Source organism: Neltuma alba, unplaced genomic scaffold (genome assembly GCF_004799145.2).
Source record: "Neltuma alba isolate B1F8T4 unplaced genomic scaffold, ASM479914v2 tig00002374_pilon, whole genome shotgun sequence".
Classification (NCBI taxonomy): domain Eukaryota; kingdom Viridiplantae; phylum Streptophyta; class Magnoliopsida; order Fabales; family Fabaceae; genus Neltuma; species Neltuma alba.
The window spans coordinates 869,848-889,739 of record NW_021632837.1 but is presented as its reverse complement, the minus strand read 5'-3'; the positions used below and the strand labels follow the sequence as shown (position 1 = coordinate 889,739).

The 19,892-nt window shown below is 34.6% G+C and overlaps 3 protein-coding genes across 5 annotated transcripts; 1 reads left to right on the top strand and 2 right to left on the bottom strand.

The window, feature by feature from the left end:
• Window positions 1-1,294: 1,294 nt before the first annotated feature.
• Window positions 1,295-2,481, bottom strand: LOC114724310 (uncharacterized). Its single transcript, XM_028910644.1, has 3 exons — window positions 2,170-2,481; window positions 2,025-2,096; window positions 1,295-1,950 (listed from the first exon to the last, which is right to left on the bottom strand). The coding sequence occupies exons 1-3, from the start codon at window positions 2,332-2,334 to the stop codon at window positions 1,897-1,899; spliced, it is 291 nt and encodes a 96-aa protein (XP_028766477.1). The 5' UTR covers window positions 2,335-2,481; the 3' UTR covers window positions 1,295-1,896.
• Window positions 2,482-3,809: 1,328 nt separating this feature from the next.
• LOC114723790 (AT-hook motif nuclear-localized protein 10) lies at window positions 3,810-9,455 on the top strand. 3 transcript variants are annotated; one of them, XM_028910030.1, is made up of 6 exons: window positions 3,810-4,541; window positions 5,400-5,452; window positions 7,527-7,658; window positions 8,247-8,408; window positions 8,490-8,591; window positions 8,817-9,455. In XM_028910030.1, the coding sequence occupies exons 1-6, from the start codon at window positions 4,082-4,084 to the stop codon at window positions 9,057-9,059; spliced, it is 1,152 nt and encodes a 383-aa protein (XP_028765863.1). In that variant the 5' UTR covers window positions 3,810-4,081; the 3' UTR covers window positions 9,060-9,455. The 3 variants fall into 3 exon arrangements, with proteins under 3 accessions (XP_028765863.1, XP_028765870.1, XP_028765878.1); XM_028910037.1 differs by lacking the exon at window positions 8,490-8,591 and having other exon boundaries at window positions 3,811-4,541; window positions 8,827-9,455; XM_028910045.1 differs by lacking the exon at window positions 8,490-8,591 and having other exon boundaries at window positions 3,814-4,541.
• A 108-nt stretch (window positions 9,456-9,563) lies between these two features.
• LOC114723813 (cysteine protease XCP2) lies at window positions 9,564-11,169 on the bottom strand. The gene is made up of 4 exons (XM_028910057.1): window positions 10,600-11,169; window positions 10,276-10,511; window positions 10,022-10,162; window positions 9,564-9,940 (listed from the first exon to the last, which is right to left on the bottom strand). The coding sequence occupies exons 1-4, from the start codon at window positions 11,048-11,050 to the stop codon at window positions 9,725-9,727; spliced, it is 1,044 nt and encodes a 347-aa protein (XP_028765890.1). The 5' UTR covers window positions 11,051-11,169; the 3' UTR covers window positions 9,564-9,724.
• Between the last annotated feature and the right edge of the window lie 8,723 nt (window positions 11,170-19,892).

Sequence of the window (19,892 nt, the reverse complement as noted above, 5' to 3'; positions counted from 1 at the left end):
TTTGGACATGTGCAGAGAAGACTATTCGATGCCCTAGTAAGGAGAGCAGATCAGACGATATGGAGTCTCATAAACAGGGATAGAGGAAGACTAAGAAGAATACTCAATGAGGTCATTGAGCGAGACTTTATAATCAACAACATATCCAAGAACTGTGTTATTGATAGAGCATGATAGCATCATGTGATTTATGTAGCCAACCCCACTTAGTAGGATAAAATTTGTTGTTGTTGCTGTTGAAGTATTCTTTTTTTCTGTCGTTGTTTGTTGTTGGAGTATCTTTTTTTCAATCCAACAATGGAGCGAAAAAACGAGATGAAAAAGGAGTCTCCAGTCACACAGTAATCAGAAGGCACCGTCCTAAAGCAGTAACTTACGAGGAGTGGATGTTATACGTACTCATGTCATGCGTAGACACAATAACTTGGAACTCCTAGGATTTAAATTATTTTTAATTTGTTCGAAATTCATTTTATGTTTTTTTAAACATAAATTTAGGAATCAAATGCTTGACTATTTTATGGGTAAACAAGAACCCTTTTTATTTTGGTTACAGGGTGAACAAGAACTTTTGATTCTTATCCAGATGACGAAACATTTTCACCGCTGGGACAGGAAGCAGACGTCCATCCTGCCAACATCCCTGCTGTGTTATTAGGCAAACTGAAAGCCACACATATGAGGGATAACATGATGTTTGTCCTCTCAAGACGCATCGCAAGCAATGCCGCAGGTACGGATACGAATATCATGAACAAATGATGCGTGCCAGCGCAAAATTCAGAACTGTGGAACCATCATCAACTGGACGATCATAAAAACATTTCATAGATTGCACTCATTATTCCTCCAAAAAAAAAAATACATCCTCCATTCCTCATTCTTCTTAATATAAGAACAGCTTTGATTTTTATTTTCTTCTAAATATAATATTTCAATTCATTTTATCTCTTATATTTATTTATTTTTAAATAATCTTTATAATAATGATAGTTCTAACCAACACACTTGATTAATAAAAATATTTTAAAAAAACAAAACATATTTATTATAAATAACTAAATTAAATTAGTCAACTGGACTGCAGAGATAGTATTATGATACTCTATTTCGTTCCTTCTACTGTGCTCTCCTGTTGTAGACCTTGTCTCTCAAAGCCACTATCAGTTTAGTGCATGCATTTATTACTGCACATACTTGTTATAGGCTATAACTTGTATGTATTTTGGCTCATTAAGGAACAAGAAATTGGATTTACCTAAGTATAGCATGGGTAAAATATCATGCAGCGTAGTTTCCAGGCGTAAACCGGCTAACCGACCAACTCATAGCAATAACAGAACAAAGGATTACGGCCATTGTCACTTGTCAGCCCCAAATTCTCATACCTTTCATTTTTACATGTACTGAGAAATTCCAGAACAATATCGATAAATCAGCATAGTTCCTTCCTGTCCGCAAAAGCAGCGAACAACATAACAAGAGTACACCATATCTCGAAACTACAGAATTAAATTTGCTGTCATGGGGCTCACACCATTCATGATGTATTTAGGATACCAAGATGGATTGTGGAAGCTAGAAGCACAAAATACTGTCGTTTCAAAAAGGATTCAGCCTTCAAAAAAGCGCGCCACGAGATAAATCTTCAGGTATATTTTTTGAAGGAGATGAGACATAGGCATACCATAAACCTCAACTCGCTCAATTCTTTACTGCGTTATATAAAAGTGTGTCGATTACGTAGTCCGAAAAAAGTTAGAGAACTACAGGGGTCAACAACTCTTGTAAAATCGGGAATATTTGAGCGGTACGTCGCCAAACAACGGAGGAACTCGGCAAGCTCACCATGTACAAGTAGTTGATGCCGAAGACGAAGAGCGTCGACTCTTAGGCTTACTTTCCACTAGCTTCGTCCTTGCCCTTGTTCCCATATGCCAACCCCGTTTCCTGGCAAAGAAACGTCTGTTGATTAAAAACCAAAATTGAAGAGCATGTTGAAAAGTTAAAGAAAGCGGGGCAACCTGAGGATCGGGAATGGGTTTTCGTTTCTCAACATAACGATGAGGATCCGAAGCAGCAAGAGCAGCTTGGTCCTAAGAAGGATGAATAGTGAATTAGGTGAAAAGTGGAAAGGACGAGGAAGGAGGGGGGAAGAGAAAGATAAACCTGTTGTTGGCGGTGAAGATCTCGAGAGGGTTTGACCCAAAGGAAGTAAGCTAGGGTTCCAGCGACAAGCCAGGAAGCAAGATTGGTTCCTCCTCGAACACTGCCCATGGAATTGCTTACGAAGGATCTCACAGTTCCCAGAGTTCTTCTCCAGCTACTAGCCATTGCGCTTCTGATTTTGATTTCTGATTCTCAAACTACTTCCCTAGCTGGCATCACATCTAAACTCCCCCCGTCTCTGCTTCCGGCTTAAGCAACGCCGCCAATTGCCCCCCCTTCCGCCTGCCCTAATATCGGCCCCCAGGGGAACTCTACGAGTATCTCTATTTAGTGAAGACACTTCTAATGTTTTTGGTGATTCTCAAATACCCCCTGCATCGTTTTTAAATAAACTTTTTGAACCATCAAAACTATTCGGTCGTTTCCTAATGTTGACTTATAAATAATTTTTTAATTAAAACTTAAAATAATAAGTATATAAAAAAAAATTTTATCTCGATTTACATGTTTATTACAGATCAACACATACTAAAATCCTAGTACCTAAAATTATTAAGTCTTAGGTTGGGGAATTTTGTTTATATTTTTATGGAAATTCTCAATTATCAGATTTTTTATGAGATTTTTCGCACTAAAATCATTTTTTTGTCCATCTTAAATTGCCTAAACCAAATGATATCATAATAATTGCAAAGAGATGGATATCAGAAAATACTCTAAAATATTTTCTAGGTAAGTTTTAGTATATTAAAATTTTTTGTTTGCTTTTGAAGTAATTTTTAATAACAAATTTACCATTGTACTTTTAAGGGTTAAGTTGTAAATTCTTTTTGGAAGTTCACTTAGGAGTGTTTTTTGAAACAAATTTGTTTTAAAATTTAAAATTACAGTTTATCATTAAAAAAATTATGTTGACCGTTAAAATAATAATATTGATAGGACGATATTAATATGATTTTAAATTTCTGTGGTAAATTAATTTCCTAAAAAACTTTCAAATACTTAACACTTTTAAGTAAAAAATTTTAAATAAATTTACATCTTAATTCTACTTAACATACTTTTCAAACAAAATATTGTAAATTGCGTTTCCAATAGTTTAGAATTTTTTTTTTCAGCAGTTCTATTAAAAAAATATTTTCTCATCATCACTATTATAAAGTAATTTTTTGTGTAATTTTGTAGAACATGAGAATTTATAACTAAGATAAAAGAATTCGCAAGAAAAATACAACTATTTACAACTAAAGTGATCTGTAATAAGTTAAGGAGTTAGTATTTATAAGTAGAATATAAGAATTTACGACAAAAAATAAGATCATTCATGAAAGAAATAAAACAATTCATAACTGGATAGAAGTTAACATTTACAACAAGCCAATGAATTATGATTTACATGTAAAATACGGGAATTTACAATTAAGATTAGAAAATACACAAAAGGAACGTGGCCATTTATAATTAAAGTAATTCATAATAACTTAGGAAGTTAGGCCGATTTCAACCACAAAATTAAATTTCATTTTAATGTTTGGGAGAGTACAAGGAAATTTTAGATTTTTTTAGGCAAATGGAAATTAAGTACCACCCAAGATTTTCCCAAAAATATTTACCGTGACGAAATTCTGAGGTTTTGGAGCGAAAACCCAAGGAAGAAGCTTCAGAGATCAGAATGAGTTTTCTTGATTTTGCTCGAGTCTTGATACAAAACAAACTTTACGGTGCGTTGACAGCATTGTTGTGGGTCTGTGGATGACTTGTAAGTTCTATTTACCTAGAGTAGCTGGTGGTCGGAAAGCAATCGTGTTGAATGTCAAGTGCTGTCTTCCGCGAGGATTAGGGTTTTTGAATGAAAAGGTCTTGAGCGGAATGCAGCGATCACTGTGTTATGGAATTGCAGTAGCAGAAAAACATGTCGGGATCAGAGACAGGAGTGATGGCCAGTAGGGAGCCCTTCAACGTGGGGCATCAGAATAGTCCGGCACCATCACAACCGGTCTTGCAAAACACGCGCATGTCCTACAATGCTGATGGCACAACTGAGTACAAGCATCTTGCTGCTATTTCCCCACCAACTTATCACTCCTCAACCGCTGTCACTGGCACTATTGTTAACGGCACCGATGCCGGACAAGGGGGCGAAGCATCGGGAATCAATGTCAACATGGTCAATGAGCCTTTGAAGAGGAAGAGAGGGAGGCCGAGGAAATACAGGCCAGATGACGCCATGGCGCTCGTCTCGGCGCCCAAACCTCCCGCGCTTTCCGTGAACCAGTCCAGTGGAGGATCTGCGTCACCCACTTCCACGTCCCTGAAGAAAGTCAGAGGCAGACCTCCCGGTTCCAGCAAGAAGCACCAGTTGGAGGCTCTAGGTAACTTGCTTTTTTGCTTATCATGAACATGTATTATAATAATGTAAGATTTTATTTCTCGTCTCGTTGGCTGGTTGTAATTTTTAAAGCAGCTTTTGCTTGTTCTCTGGCTTTATTTGATGACCTGGTCAATTTTATTACATGTTGACTCCTGATGCCGTTTGGATCTTTCGTATAGCTGTTTTCTGATGGAATATACCATGCTTTTCCTCGATGTTAATTAGGAATACGAGGTACATTACGTCTGCTGGAGAATTTGCAGATTAAAAAAAGGGTTGGACTATAGTTATATGCTAGCATTCGATTCCTAAATTTTAGGATGCCTATCTGTTCCCTGCTTGCATGTAAAGTTCAGATTCTTTTGGGCTCTTATGCAGTTTCCTCTTCTTTTTGATTAACTATTTTCTTGAATTATTGAATATTGGCAGCGTCCTGCTATTTTCATGATTTCATACTTTTAATAATCACTGCATTAGACAGTGACACAGTCAAGGGCGTCGAAGAGACAACTCAAAATCTTAATGCTATCTATTTTACTTTTCCTAAAGCCTGTCTGTTTGGCATTATAATCCCTGACATAACCATCTTATAATTTCAGTTGCCTTCTAAACCGTATGCTTATCATTGTGTGAATTCTTTCTGTAGTATGGAACCTGCACAAGTATATCTGGACTTTCGTGTTAATGTTACAATGGCAATCAAATGCAGTCCGATATATGCTGAAGCATGTAATTTCTTTTTTAATTTCTGTTAAGGAGTGGGTCCATTGGAGTTTTTTATTTAATCAAAGTTCATGTAGCTGCTACTGCTGTAATTTTCTGTCGGATTGTGATTTTCACAAGGGAGGTTTTTCTTCAGGACCAGCTGGAGTTGGATTTACACCACATGTTATTACTGTAAAAGCTGGAGAGGTATTTGCTAATCACATAGGATATTTAGATGCATTCACTGAACGATTTCATTGGGAATCATTGTTTAATTTCTTGAAATTAACTTTATCTTTTAGTAATAATTTTTGAAATATACCTTCTATGCTACCGTTTTTGTACAAGTTATTATTTGATTGAACTTCTTTGGCATTGCTCCTTTTTTTGTTCTTATTTTTGATAATTCAGCAAGGCCAGAGGCCCAATACGTTGATCCTTTTTTAAATTAACCAAAATTTTTAGATGATTTATCATGGGGCGAATCTGATGCTGGAATTTTTTGCTTACCCCTATGAACTTGTTTTTCTCGATTTTTTCACTCTTAATTCCTTCAATTTTCTTTTAATATTTTACCAGTCCCCCCCCCCCCCAAAAAAAAAGTGTAACTGGTGTTTGAGCGTGACCCCCTCTCCCCGAGGGTTTGGTTTTCTTTTGTTTTGTTCAGGGGATGGGAAACCATCTTTTAAGATGTGCAACTTCTTCAAATATTCCTTCAACACTCAAAGGGGATCATCATGTCAACGAAAATTTTCACCTCTGAAACTTAACAGGAAATTAAGAACTGGAAGATATATTTAGAAGGGTTTTCTTGCGCTCATAGAGCACCCTGAGAGGGGTGGACAATTCATTAATTATGCTGAGTGCAAGTATTGGTTATTTACATTCATTGCTGACCTAGCATTTTTGGCGTCCAGTTTCTCTCCCATAAATGTGGGAAAATGAAGCTGTTATGTCCCATAAATCCTGAGCGTCTGAAGCATTCATGGTTCCAATGAGCACCATACATGCATTTCTCGCTGAAGCCTGAATCCTGTCTCTTGTCATGTCATCCTCTAGCGGCATATGCAGGTCTTAAGCCATCACCTGGGATTGTACAGTGGTTTTCTTCTCTGTGAAAGACGTACTAGGATAATTAGAATGAAATGGAAAAACTGAGTTTGAGGAAACACAGAATTTCATCAGTGAGAGCTGAAATGACACTGAAAAATCACTCTCTTTCTTTCTTCACCCCCCCCTTTTTTTTGACAGAGTTAAGGAGAGTAATGATGGAATAGCAGAAGGATACAATTCTTATATTTTGAAATTAGAAATAGAAATGCAAATCTGATAATTAAAGATAGATATCTAATCCTATTATTACTCTCATTTACAGGACACAAGAGATTAAGTTCCCCTGATTTCCATGGTCATCACTTCTCTGCCAACTATTTCACCTTCTGTCTCTACATTTTTTGAGGGAGTCTGATTGTTGCTTCATGGCTTCCGCCATCTTGTTATTGTTTCTGAATGTGGTTTTTTCTTTTTTTTTCATCCTGCTTTTCAGCATATGGCACTGGTTCTTCCTCAAGCCTGTTCTCAATAGGAACCTATTCGTTAATGCCTTATCGTCTTTAGCTTAACAACCAAGTACAGCAGTATTCTTCAACAGTGCCAACATCTGGTTTGATCATTCAATCTTAGGTCTCAAATCATTATAGTCCTGTTGACCATTGAGCATCTGAAAGGCTTTTTTGAAGTTCCTCTTTCTCCTTCATCAAAGGGTTTGAACAGCTATAATCTCATTTCTCTCATTTTTTTGGGCCAAATTTCGACAAGCTTCAGCGAGATGTGAGTCATTTTTGAGTGCTGAGGATGCATGGCCTTCACTAGAAGCACGGATGATTTAGACTGTGAGAATTTCTTGGGCATAAAAGCCTCACGGTTGCTTGGTAGGAAGAGATTTTACTTAAAGGACAAGGGCTTCTTGTCTTTCATATTACACAATAATATATTTATATAGAAAATATTTTCAACTTTCTAGGGAGTACAAATCAAGCTAGTAAATTTGAACTTAGAGTAATTGAACCAATTGACCCCTTCATTATCCTCGTTAATTTTTCCATTATATTTCTGTTGATTTGAGATGCCTCTTCCCATTCAGTCTAGTCTGCTTTTCTTTCCCTTATTTCATTATTGTTTGGAAAAAATGGGTGCATTAGTCAATGTCTAATAATTTCCATCTATGTTGCATACTCTTTTTTGGACTAAAGTTTAGTGGTTTTTATAATTTGGTATTCAGGATGTATCATCAAAAATTATGTCCTTTTCTCAGCATGGTTCAAGGGCTGTATGCATCCTCTCAGCAAATGGAGCCATATCTAATGTGACGCTGCGTCAAGCTGCCACATCTGGTGGAACTGTGACTTACGAGGTTTATAAAGTTCTTGCAACTTTTTCATTCCTGTCTTCCCATAAACTGATCTTCAATCCAAAATCAAGTTGTCCGCTTTCCATTAGTCCCATTGATTTTTTTTTTAAAAAAAAACATTCTTTATCTATCCTACGTATGTCAGTCTTTGACTGTTATTTTAATGCACAGCTTAACATCAGGAAGTAAATAATTTAGTTTTTACCAATGGTGTTTGGGTTGAGTGAAGGGGACTTGATATTCCCTCTGCTAAGTTTCAAGTTCACATATTGTGAATGGGGGGAAAAAAGCCATGCTAGGATAGTTTTTCCCATTTGAGACCCAATATGACTTGAATCTAGATTAATTAATGGCACAGGATACCGAATGGTTATAAAAAGTTGTTTGCCATTGTTCGTCGGGATAATTAAATTATGGCCCCAGGTTAAGAGGATCCGTATTATATTATTTTTTTGAATTTGCAGCATTCATTTAATATCACGACTGAGAAACTGTGCTCATATTGGATTAATAAGGTTGTGCACGCTATTAGTGGCCAAATGTATTTAGTCTTTTGTGATCAAACTCTTTTGGGATATTTTGGTTTTGTAGGGACGCTTTGAGATCCTATCACTATCTGGTTCTTTTCTTGTATCTGAACATGGTAGTCAGTGGAGTAGAACTGGTGGATTAAGCGTATCCTTGTCTGGACCAGATGGCCGTGTTTTAGGTGGGGGAGTTGCTGGACTTTTGACAGCTGCTTCACCTGTGCAGGTACATATATTTCTGAATTTGCATAGCCAATCGATTTACGAAGTTAGATTTTTTTTTACCTCTACCTTTATATGTATCCAGCATGTTTTCAAATATTTGCGTGGGGGAATTGATGTTCCTGCACTGTGTATTTGGAGTTTTGGGGAAGACTACAGTTGCCATTTTGTTATCTCACAATTTGAGGTTACAAACTCATTCCCTTCCCTATGTGTTACGTAGTGGTTTATTAGAGTTAAGAGTTAGTTACGAGGATTGATTAATTAGAGAAGGTTATTAGTATAAATAGAGGATATTAGTGAATGCAGGAGGTGTATTGTGAACATAAAGTACAGTTCCCTAGTAGTTTCCTTTTTTCACGCTTAACAATATGATGTCGTTACAATTTGGCATTTGGGCAATTGATGGCAGGTTGTTGTAGGGAGCTTCATTGCAGATGGTGGGAAGGCATCAAAGTCAGCAAACCAATTGGAAATATTATCCGCCCCACCAAAGTTGGCCCCAAGCAGTGGTCCAGTGGGGCAGAGCAGCTCCCCATCACGGGGCACTCATAGTGAATCGTCAGGAGGCCCCGGGAGCCCACTTAACCCAAGCAGAGGAGCAGCCTGCAGTAGCAGTAAACTACAAGGCATTTCATGCATGCCGTGGAAATGAAAAAAAAAATTCATATCATTAATTCACTGATTTATGCAGCACGGGTGGGTTGATGCTTGTGTCCGTCTACCTTTGCTTGTTTTACTGCTTGAGAGACGGTTATGTAACAACATTTGCTATGAGTTGTAAGTATTAGGTCGAGAAGGGATGTAATACGTTTGCATAATCAGGCATATAGTAGACATTTGTAGTGGTTTGCGCTGTCTGCTACTTGAGGAGGCATGATATGCTCCTTGTAGTATTTAGGATGAGATTCCGTTTTGCTGTATTGTTAGCTGTAACTTAATTTTGATGTTTGCGTGTATTGAATGATATCTGTTAGCCCCTCGTGAAAACTAATTAGCTGCTGGAATCAATGAATTTACCTTGCCCCATTTGGGAGCACGTGGTCAACAATTAGGAACTAATGAGAGAGGAAGTACTATCATTCTCAGTAGAACTATGTTCACCTCAGACCATTTCAGAAGGTTAGGAGTTCTGTGGGGACCAGGGAGCGTGATTATAATCATCAAATTGTAACGGTTTGTCAATCTGCATATAATGCGGTTTCCCATTTGTTTGAATATGGTTCTTTTTAGACGAGCAATGACTGGCATGCTTATTAGAATACATAAGAAATGGTTACATTGCTGGAAAGAAAAACATCAGCATTGATGTTAATGGAATTATTTGTTCTTGGTGGGATAAGAAGCCATCTTGTTAATCCCACAGAGGCCCTCGGGCTTGCCAGTGTTTCGCCTCATACGGATGTATCCCTTCTCTCCCCATTTAGATCCCCATGAATTCTTGACAATTACATAATCCAACCCTTTTGATGTGCCATAGCCAACAGCTGCCACCCCGTGATCTAGTTCACTTCCACAGTGCCCGTCGAAAACTCCCTACATTGCTAAATCGTCAGATTAAAAACATTAAAGGAAGGGGGAGGAATGAGATTGTAGCTAAGCTGTTGCCTTACATACCCCACCGTAAAATTGGAAATCTCTCCCCGAAGCCTCAATGGCCACACTGAGGGGTTGGTTTGCAAGTGCTTTCAATAAGCTCTGTTCATTGTTCTGTGGAACGTCACGGTAACCACTAATGGTGACAACTTGGGATTCGCCCTAAGGAAGCAAAAGATTATGTTGCTGACGAGGTGAGTCATTAGTCTTAACTGTTGGTGGAGAATATTCTTGATATTATCTCAACAAAAAGGAAAAAGAATGAATTTGGTCACCTTGGTCATTTCGCAGGTACCTTCCTCCATTATGTAAGGATAGTCTTCCTCCCTGTGGATTCCCCCATTAGCTACTATAAAGGAGAATGCATAATCCATGAGTCCTCCATTGCAGCCACTGTTGTAAGTCCTGTCGCAATCAATCAATTGCTGCTCCGACAGAGATGTCAAATTCCCTGTCACAATCTGATTTATCCCCTCCACCGCGGCAACGGTTGAAAATGCCCAGCAACTACCTGCAGGTATGAGCGTGCAGTGAGACTAAACCAAGGCATGCAATTGTGTATGTGGTGTAGGCCAACAACCAATCGTGTGTTTAATTACCACATGATCCTTGATTCTTGACATGGGTGACAGCACCTTTCTTTCTCCAATCCACAGATTTTGGCAAATCAACATCCCTGTAAGTGAAATCTTCAGTGGACTCTCTTCTTGGAGAAAACCCAGGCTTGAGCCCAAGGTACTTGCTCTTGAACTCTTGGTGGCTCAAATCAGCGAATTCGTTCAGCCCCAGCCAGTAGTTAATCACGACCTTATTTCTCTCATCAATATGCTTCAAGTTATCTTTGAAAATATCAAATCTGCGTAACTTTTCCTCGATGCTCTCGTAAATCTTGCCATGTTTTGCCATCCATGATTCGAACAGCTCAATCAACTTATCCATGGATTTCAAGTCCTGGGGAGAGTAGCCAATGATGGAAAAATCACGGCCTAAAGCCAGGGACACGCAAAAGCAGATGGAGCAGAGAAAGACGAGTGACTTGGAGAAGGCCATTGCAGGGAATTGGGTAATGGATACGAACAAGAAATAAAGGAGGAGAGGTGTGGAAGAATGGGATGAGGCAGGGGTGGTTTATGTAGGTTATGTTTAGGATGTCGCTTTAAAGAAAAGTTTGTGCGGATTGTTGACACTTTAAGGCAGGTTCTTTGGCCTGCCTTTATATTAAAGCATAATATCATATGGTGTATTTTTTCATTTTTGCCGGAAATATCATATGCTGTATATAACTTACTAGCTGCAGTATATTTTATTTATTATATACCAGTTACATCGTAGTTGGTTTTGCAACTTTTGCTCACATCTCTGGCCATCGCAACGTTCATTTCATTCGCTGCACTAACACCATCCTTTTTCAGTGGTCCATCCAGCTTTTGAATTTGTGTGCATTTTGTTTTCGAATTTCGGGACAGAATGTGGTCTTACAGAGATTGAGTTGTGGTTTTTCTGGGGAAAAAAATTGTAGCTTCCACACGAAATGTTCAAGATCAGAAAAGAAATACTCCTCCGGTCCTTATTATAAGACTCAATTTGACTTTTATTTGGTCCTAATTAAGACCCAATCCATTTCTCTCTTATATTTATGCATTTTTTCCAAGATAATCCTTCTAATAATGATAGTTTTAGCCAATATACTTAATTAACAAAGATATTTAGGATAACAACACTTATTTATTATAAATAACCAACTTAACTTACTTCCTTAATCTCCTCAAATAAGTCAATTGGGTCTTATAATTAGGACGTAGTATAATTGGGAACGGTACTCATCAAATTTAGGCCAGATTTAATTTTTTGCATTTTTTTTTTTTACAAATTTCTTTCAATGGGTGTAGAATTCAGAATGCAAATACTACCTCTCATCGTTAATATAAAATTCATTTGATTAATTTAGAAAGATTAAGAGGGTTATTAGATTATTTAATTATAACATATGTTACAAAATCTCTATAAAATATTTATGTGTACAATCATATTATACATCAATTTATAATAATTTAAAAATAATAATAAATATAAATATTTTAAAGTAATTTAGTAACTTTCTTAATATTTTAAATTAGTCAACTGGATATTAAGCACATGAGCTAATAATTTCTTAACTTTTAATTTTTTTAAAAAAATTATCTAAAAAATCATTTGTTAAAAATTTTAAATTTAAACCATTTTAAAGGAAAATTAATTTTTTGGTCCTTCAATTTTTAACTCATTGATGATATTTTTGTCATTAAAGCATTCAATTAAACTGGGTCCCAAATAATTTGTAGTTTAGGATCACCTAGGTCTTACTTCTAAGGAACAAATTATGGGTTTCTTTATGTAAGAATTTAGGTGATTAAAAATGCAATAAAACGGATCTAAACTAAAAGGCAAAATACTAAATCTAAATGCAACATGCAAATGCCCTAAAATTTATATGAAATAAACGAATGTAAATGCAATTTTTGGGGAGATTTTTTTTTGAAAGAAAGTTAAAATAATAAGTAAAGAAAATTAACAAAGAAAATTAAAAAAAAAAGATGTTTTTTTTCATGTGTAGTGAAGGGAACTTAGAATTCATAAGGAGTTAAATTTCATAACCCAAATCAATTAATTAGACCAAAGATAAGTGACAAGAGACTAAAATTAATAAGTTTAATTACCTACTTGAAACAAAGAAAACTCTAAATTCAAAAACCCTAAACCATTAGAAAACTCATAACTATATAAGGTTGGTTAATTAAACTCATTAAAACCAATGACAAATAATTCAAATTAATTGTTGAAATTATGCTTAGAATTATCCAATTAAACAATTAGATAATTTACCAAATCAATTAAATAATCAAGAGGCAAAAGAACCCAAGTTTGCAATTCAAACCACATTGACAATTAAATTAATAATGAAAACTCAATTATAAATTCAATTGACAATGTAAAAATTCATAAGCATAAATTCTAACAAGTATCTCAATACAAATATAATCCAGATATCAATCCAACCTAAGAATAAAAAAATAACCGTCTAAAACTAAATTGTCTCATGAAAATACAACTCAAAATTATTTAAAACTAAATAATCTCAAGTTCTTGAATTAAAAAGATAAATAGAATATTATTTATTTGTGGTCTTCAAGTGTTAGCCTATAGCTCTAGACTCCTCTATGCTCCTTTCAAGTTGTCTCCCAAAAAACTTAAGCTGCCATGATGAAAAACTTCTTCCCAAGCTCCTTGTATAGCACGATCATGGTGGATAGTGGAAATCATATGAGTGAATTATGTGTGGCGTGAATGATGAGGATAGATGGTGCTGTTGCGCCCATGCCCGTTCAGTAAAAAGAAGGGAATTAATCGAAGATGGATGATGATGGAACATGGTGAGAGTGGTTGCTGTCGAAAGGAAATCAAAGAACGTGACGTTGGTGAGCTGGTGAGTTGGTGAGTCGCATTCATGAGGTTACGGCTGGGGTAAATTTAATTAGAGAAAAAGAATTTTTTTTAAGATCCACAACATAAACTCCTTAACATTTAATTGAGCCACTTAGCATTAGTTATTGGATTATATTTGAATTCCAAAAAATAATATTACATTATTAGATTTTCTAGTCTGCTCTTTTTTATCCTAAAAGAATTTAAGTGTATTTATAAATATAGATTATATTCAAATATGATATAATCCATATCAAAATTAAATATTAGACATGCAACCTAAGATAAGGAAAGAAATTGGAAAACTTTTCAAAAATCAGTCTTTCTAAAAATATGAGAATTGTTTCTAAAGGAATAGGAAATATTAATTTTAAGTTAGAAATAAGAAATCACAAAATATTCATATTTTAAATCTAAAATCTCAATTTTTATAACAAAATCCTAAAATCGATCAATTAATTCAATAATGTATAAAAAATCTATTTAAGTCCAAAATAACATTTAATTCCTAGATTAATATGAGATAAAATATATAAAAATTGAGCTTTATCACTCAAGTATAACTCAATCCTTTAACTATAACTTAATTCCTGAACTTTTAACTTGTCTATAACTTAGGTCATCATTTTTTTTCAATTTTTTATATTTCTATTACTGTGGTCTCCTGCTCATTCTGAGTCATTCCATGTGGCAAGAATGACTCCTAAAATAGCCTCCAACTCAGTTCCATGCATGCAAAGAAGAGGAAGGACAGAGAAAGACGGAGGAAAGGAAGGCAAAAAGAAGTGAACAAGGCCAATCTGATTGGAATGTTGTAAAAAAAAAAAAAAAAAGGGAATAATCTTTAGAAGGGAGAGTGGAAGCTGAAAAATGGGAAAGTTGAAAAAGGAGGTGTGTTGAGGTAGCAAGGAAGGGGGTGAAGGAAAAGAAGGGGCAAAGGGGAAGAGCATGCGGACCAGCACAAAAGGGGGTTTGATTCCTTCACACACAGCCTGGAGAACGCGCGTTTTGAAGGAAGGAGGCTGTTGTTTTTATTGGTTGGATATATAATCAAAAAGCAAATGAGAGAAGGGAGTCATGCCCGCATTCAACTGTAAAACAATGCCCGCTTGAATCTTCCCACAGCCCTTTTTTTTTCCCCCTCGGGTTTCATTCATTCCCTATTACTCACCTCCAATCTCGTATGCATTTGCATCCAACCTCAACAACTCAGATCCGTCGCCTGGGGTTGGTCGCCTCTTTTTCTGGGCCTCTGCAACTTTCATTTTTCCATATCTTCTTCAACGTGGAGCTGAATAGGAGGCTATTTTAAAACTTATTCTTGCCACATAAGAGGACTCAAAATGAGCTGGAGACTACAAGAATAGAAATATCAAAAAAAATAAAAGGATAAAAGACTAAATTATAAATAAGTCAAAATTATAATTAAAAAACTGTGTTATAAATCAAAAGTTGAAGAACCAAAAAATTAATTTTTTAAAAAATATATTTGGATGGTATAGATTTCACCGTAGTAAACAAGCACCAAAACTGATTTCGTATAATTGAAGGCAAAATTTGACGTGATTAAATTTAATTACAAAGATAGAATTTGAAACGTAAAGTTGAACCAATAAAGTTTTACCCACAATAAAAAAATACAATGATACGTATATTGTGTGTAATATACGAATTGCAAGCTTAGATTTAGAGTAATGGGGCACTTGCTAAAATCATTACCAACCTTAAGAAACTGGAAATACACTTTGTAAAGGATTAATTGAAACTTGAAACTTAAAGCTCAGAGGGCGAAATGCTACCTTTAACTGTAATACATTAGGGCGAAATGCTACCTTTAACTGTAATACATTATTTCCTGATGGAGTTAATAAAATTTATTTTTTTCCTTAGTTTTTATAAATAAAATCGGATAAGTATTACGCCTTTCACAAGTACTCCTCGTAATTTTATCTAATTGCCAATACATTGTTATACATATTTATCTCAATATCATTTTCATTGTTATGCTCCATTCCTCTCTTAGTATTGCTTCTAATTTTCAAATTTTTTTAATCCCTAAATATAAGTTTCCATACAAATTTTTAGATGTCATAGTACGCTTCTTTCAAAAAAAAATAATACCTATTCCACTCTTAATATTAAAAAAAATGCAATCTTCTTATGGTGACGTTATTTTATCATAGCAGCTGGATCTAGTGATTGAAATTGTAATATTGAACGCCTGTAATGGACCAACATCTTTTATTAGGACTGGAGAAAGAAGTTGAGAGTTGTTGGAAGCTTGCCGTTGGGATCAATCAAAAATTCAAGGATACCTGGGTGGTGCGCTTAAGATTAAAATAATAAATGTAGAATAATAAATGAAAAATGATAAGGAGGAAGTGGGCTATCAACTTATGGTGCACAGGATTGGCATATGAAAGCACAATGTTTTTGGTGCTCGAAAGTCGAAATTCAATCAGTGTAGTGGTCAGGCGTGGAGCCAGTAGGCGGGATTTTGCTAGCCAACCAAGGTGTAAGCTACTCCAATCTGTGTCATTTTAACCCGTTCTATTGCGGGCTAGCCTGCTTTTTTCTTCTTTTTTTTTACATTTTCATTAAATTTCTAGGTGAAACAAGGGTATCCTTAGGTCACACTGGACTTGAAATTAATCCCTTTAGAGCCTAGAGCGGTTAAAGAATAGCCTCCCAACAAGTGCGCTTTCTGGATTTAAACTTGTGTTCTCCTCCTTACAAAAACGAGGCTGCTACCACATCAACCAACAACTTGTTGGTTTTCATTAATTTCTATTATATTATACTCCCTCCGTTCCTTATTATAAGAGACATTTGATGCTTATGGCATGTTCCTATATATAAGAGACACTTAAAAGTTGTCTCTACTTTTTTGTATTGATTTCCTATTTTACCCATATTTATTGTCTCCAACTCACACTCTCTCTCCTTCCACTTCTCTTTCTTTTAATAATTTACTACACTCTCTCATTTTTGGAAAAAAAATTATATTTTTTAAGGAACGGAGGGAGTATAATATAGTTGAAGGATTTTGACCCTCAAATTCCACGTGGACATTATCTCGTTCATATCATTGCATATGTAATTAAACACTTTATATATGTATGTAGTTATATAAACCATAAAGAGCAGCATCGTCTATCTTTTATCTTTCAGCTATTTATCGTTACTATACATAGGGGTGTTCAATTTGTCCCGTTCCGGTACCAGTAGTTCGAGACGGGACGGGACAAAAAAATTTCGAGACGGGACGGGACACAGGACAAGGTTGTCCCATCCCGAAATTTTTTTTCTTTTAAAAATTATTTATTAATAATTATTCAATTTACTTATTAATAATAAATGTTCTTTTATAATGATTTTTAACTCTTAGGTTGTAGTATTATTTCAACAAAATCTTCCTCCTCAATAAAATAATTCATAAAGTCCTCATATAGTGTTTCTTTTGCGGAATTTTTTTTTTTACAATATTGTTTTTACACCTTTTTTATACTATATCATTGAGCTTTCTACATAATATTTTCTTATAATGTTTTTATCTTTAGCAACCCAATAAAAAATAAGCATTATAACATTAAAAAAATTCATATAAAAATTATAGAATTTTTTTTTTAAAAAAAGGAAGCGAGGGGACCAGGATGGGACTGGGACGAGTGTGATGACTATTCTTTTAAAACCCATTTAGATCAAAATTTCAATTTATTCGAAAAATTAACCATGATAGAAAAGAAGAAACTTTAAAATTTTAAAATCATTATCATAGTTAAAAGAAATAAACTTATATCACGAGCACATCGATATTTAACTTGGGCCTTAGACTTTCAAAGTCCAGAAATATCATTCCACCCTTAGCCCAAACAAAAACTTATACTTTCAAACAAATGTCACGTGTAACATCTCAGAGGCCTCTGACTTTCTAACAGCTTTCTCATCAATTAGCAATAATCAAATGTATTAGTTCACAACAATAAAATAGATGAGCCCTATGTGGCAATATATAATAAAATAACACATAAGACAGAAGAGGGGAGGCTATACAAGAAAAACTTGGTAGCTAAGCCTCTGCTATCTTCCCTGACAGAACAGCCTTAGAGCTATTACCTGAAAATGTTAAACCACGGGGGTGAGACAAACGCATCAGTAACCAACTTTCCAACTCATCATACATACTAACATGGGCTCGTGAGGTGTCAAGTGGGACAATTATTAATTCTCGAGAAATATAGATATATCCATAGAAATATAATTTCAATCATCCAAACCCTCTGGGAGTCAACACGCAAGCCACATAAGTCTATCCTTCACTATGGGGGATCAATCAAACATATGGGCCTATCCCTCACTTTGGGGACGAATAAGAAGCCACAAAGGCTTATCCCTCACTAAGGGAGACGAAGGAAGAAACCAACCAATGTGTACAAATGGTGGCCTTACCACGTGATAGGATCGAACTCAATCCAAAATCCAAATAACAACCAAATCATTCACAATATAACGAAAAATGTCTCAATCTTTTCTCAGTATAATCCATAAGATATAAATCATATATCTTTTCCAAACTTCTCAATCACAATTCAAAAAATCCTACAAGACAATTTTCATAGCTCAACAGATATAATATATCTATTCGAATTCCAAATAACAAATATTATTCAAAAATAGAAAAATACTCACAAACTACATATTATCACATATAACAAGTGGAAAGTGGTTACCTTTCGCCAAAGTAATAGAAGGATTACCACGAGGTCAATCCTTTGCTCAACCAATAATTAATCTACACAATTAATATAACCACATATTAATATAAATTAATTAATTAATTAAGCTTATATATTAGTTAAATTCCTAATTTAATTTAATTTTCATTCTAAATTCTCACAACTCTTATAACCCAAAATTAAGTACTTTAGAACTAATTGATAATTTTCTAACAAGCCAAGTTATTTATTTACATCCTCCAACTTATTTACTTTAATAAAAAGAATTTTCTAAAATTTCTAAATATGAAATTAGTATATTCTAAATTCTAAAAATCTTATTTAAAATTTAAATCTCAAAACCGGACCATCAAAAATTCAATAGTATCTCAAATATTTATATATATAAATAATCTAATCAAAATTTTAATGGCATATATTTTTTTTCATAAATAAGAAACTTTAACTATAATAATTATTTTAAAACCTCCAGTCACCCAATAAATAAAACTAAACCGATTAAAATTTTAATAATATGTCAAACAACCCAAATAAATTATTTAACTTAATTTTAATCCGTATAAATATGATATATCTCATAAATAACATATTTTTTTAATTAAAAATTAATTTTTAAATACTAAAATCAACAAATAGACAAATCTAAACCGGTAAAAATGATCTACTATAACAGATCTATAATGCTGTGGTCAACACTCGTCAAAACTAAATACTTGCTCTGAACTCTATATGAAAAAGTTTTTCTAAGTAACACAAAATTATTATCATTAGATAGATCTGACTGAGTAGGACAACTTTCATGAAGGAAGTTTTGTAATTAGAAATAGTTTTATTTACCAAAACTATCTGAAACGATGAAGAAAGAAGGGAGAGAGATGAGCGACGCTGTGAGCGGAATGAACGCAGAGAGAGAGAGAGGAAGAAAAAGAAGACGAGAAGGTAAGAAGAAAACATTTGGGGTAAACTGAAGTTAAAGACTCTAGGTAAAACGGAAAAAATAACAATTTGAACCCCTTTTTTTTAATATTTAAATCATCAGAGTAGAATTTAAGATGTTACGACGAGCATGTCCCTGTCCTGTCCCGTGAACACCCCTAACTATACACACCTTTATAAACATGTGATACTTATATATACACACATACACGTAAAAGATTTACTTAATTAATTTGAATAAGAAAACTAGTTAAATTGATTATTTATAAAAAAAATATTAGTTTTTCTAAAATATCTTCTTAAATTATAAATTAATTTTTATGTTATTTTATTACAAATCACTATTTAAGTTTAAAACTCCAAATCTAATTTTGAGATTTTAAACTAAATCCAACTCATACCAATAATAATAGTTTTTTCTTTAAAAAAAAAATCAAGCGGATTTGCAGCCTGTCAGGGTATAGGCTATTTCAGCTTGTACAGTGGTGAGTTGACTCGTATGCACACTGCTGGCCTCTATTACCAGCTTTAATGTGTCGGTGCCCGTCATGCTATGGGGCCTTCCCCGAAATGCTTGTAGTTTTCCAAAAATATAGAACACACTAGTAACAACACTTCATCAAATAACTTAAATACGGCATTTGAGTTCCATGCGCACGCCAAAAGATCCTGATGTGGCACATGGTGTATAATTTGGTCTGAGTACTTTCACTTATTTGGTCAAAATTTAGTGAGTGCTTTTTCTTTTCTTTTCTTTT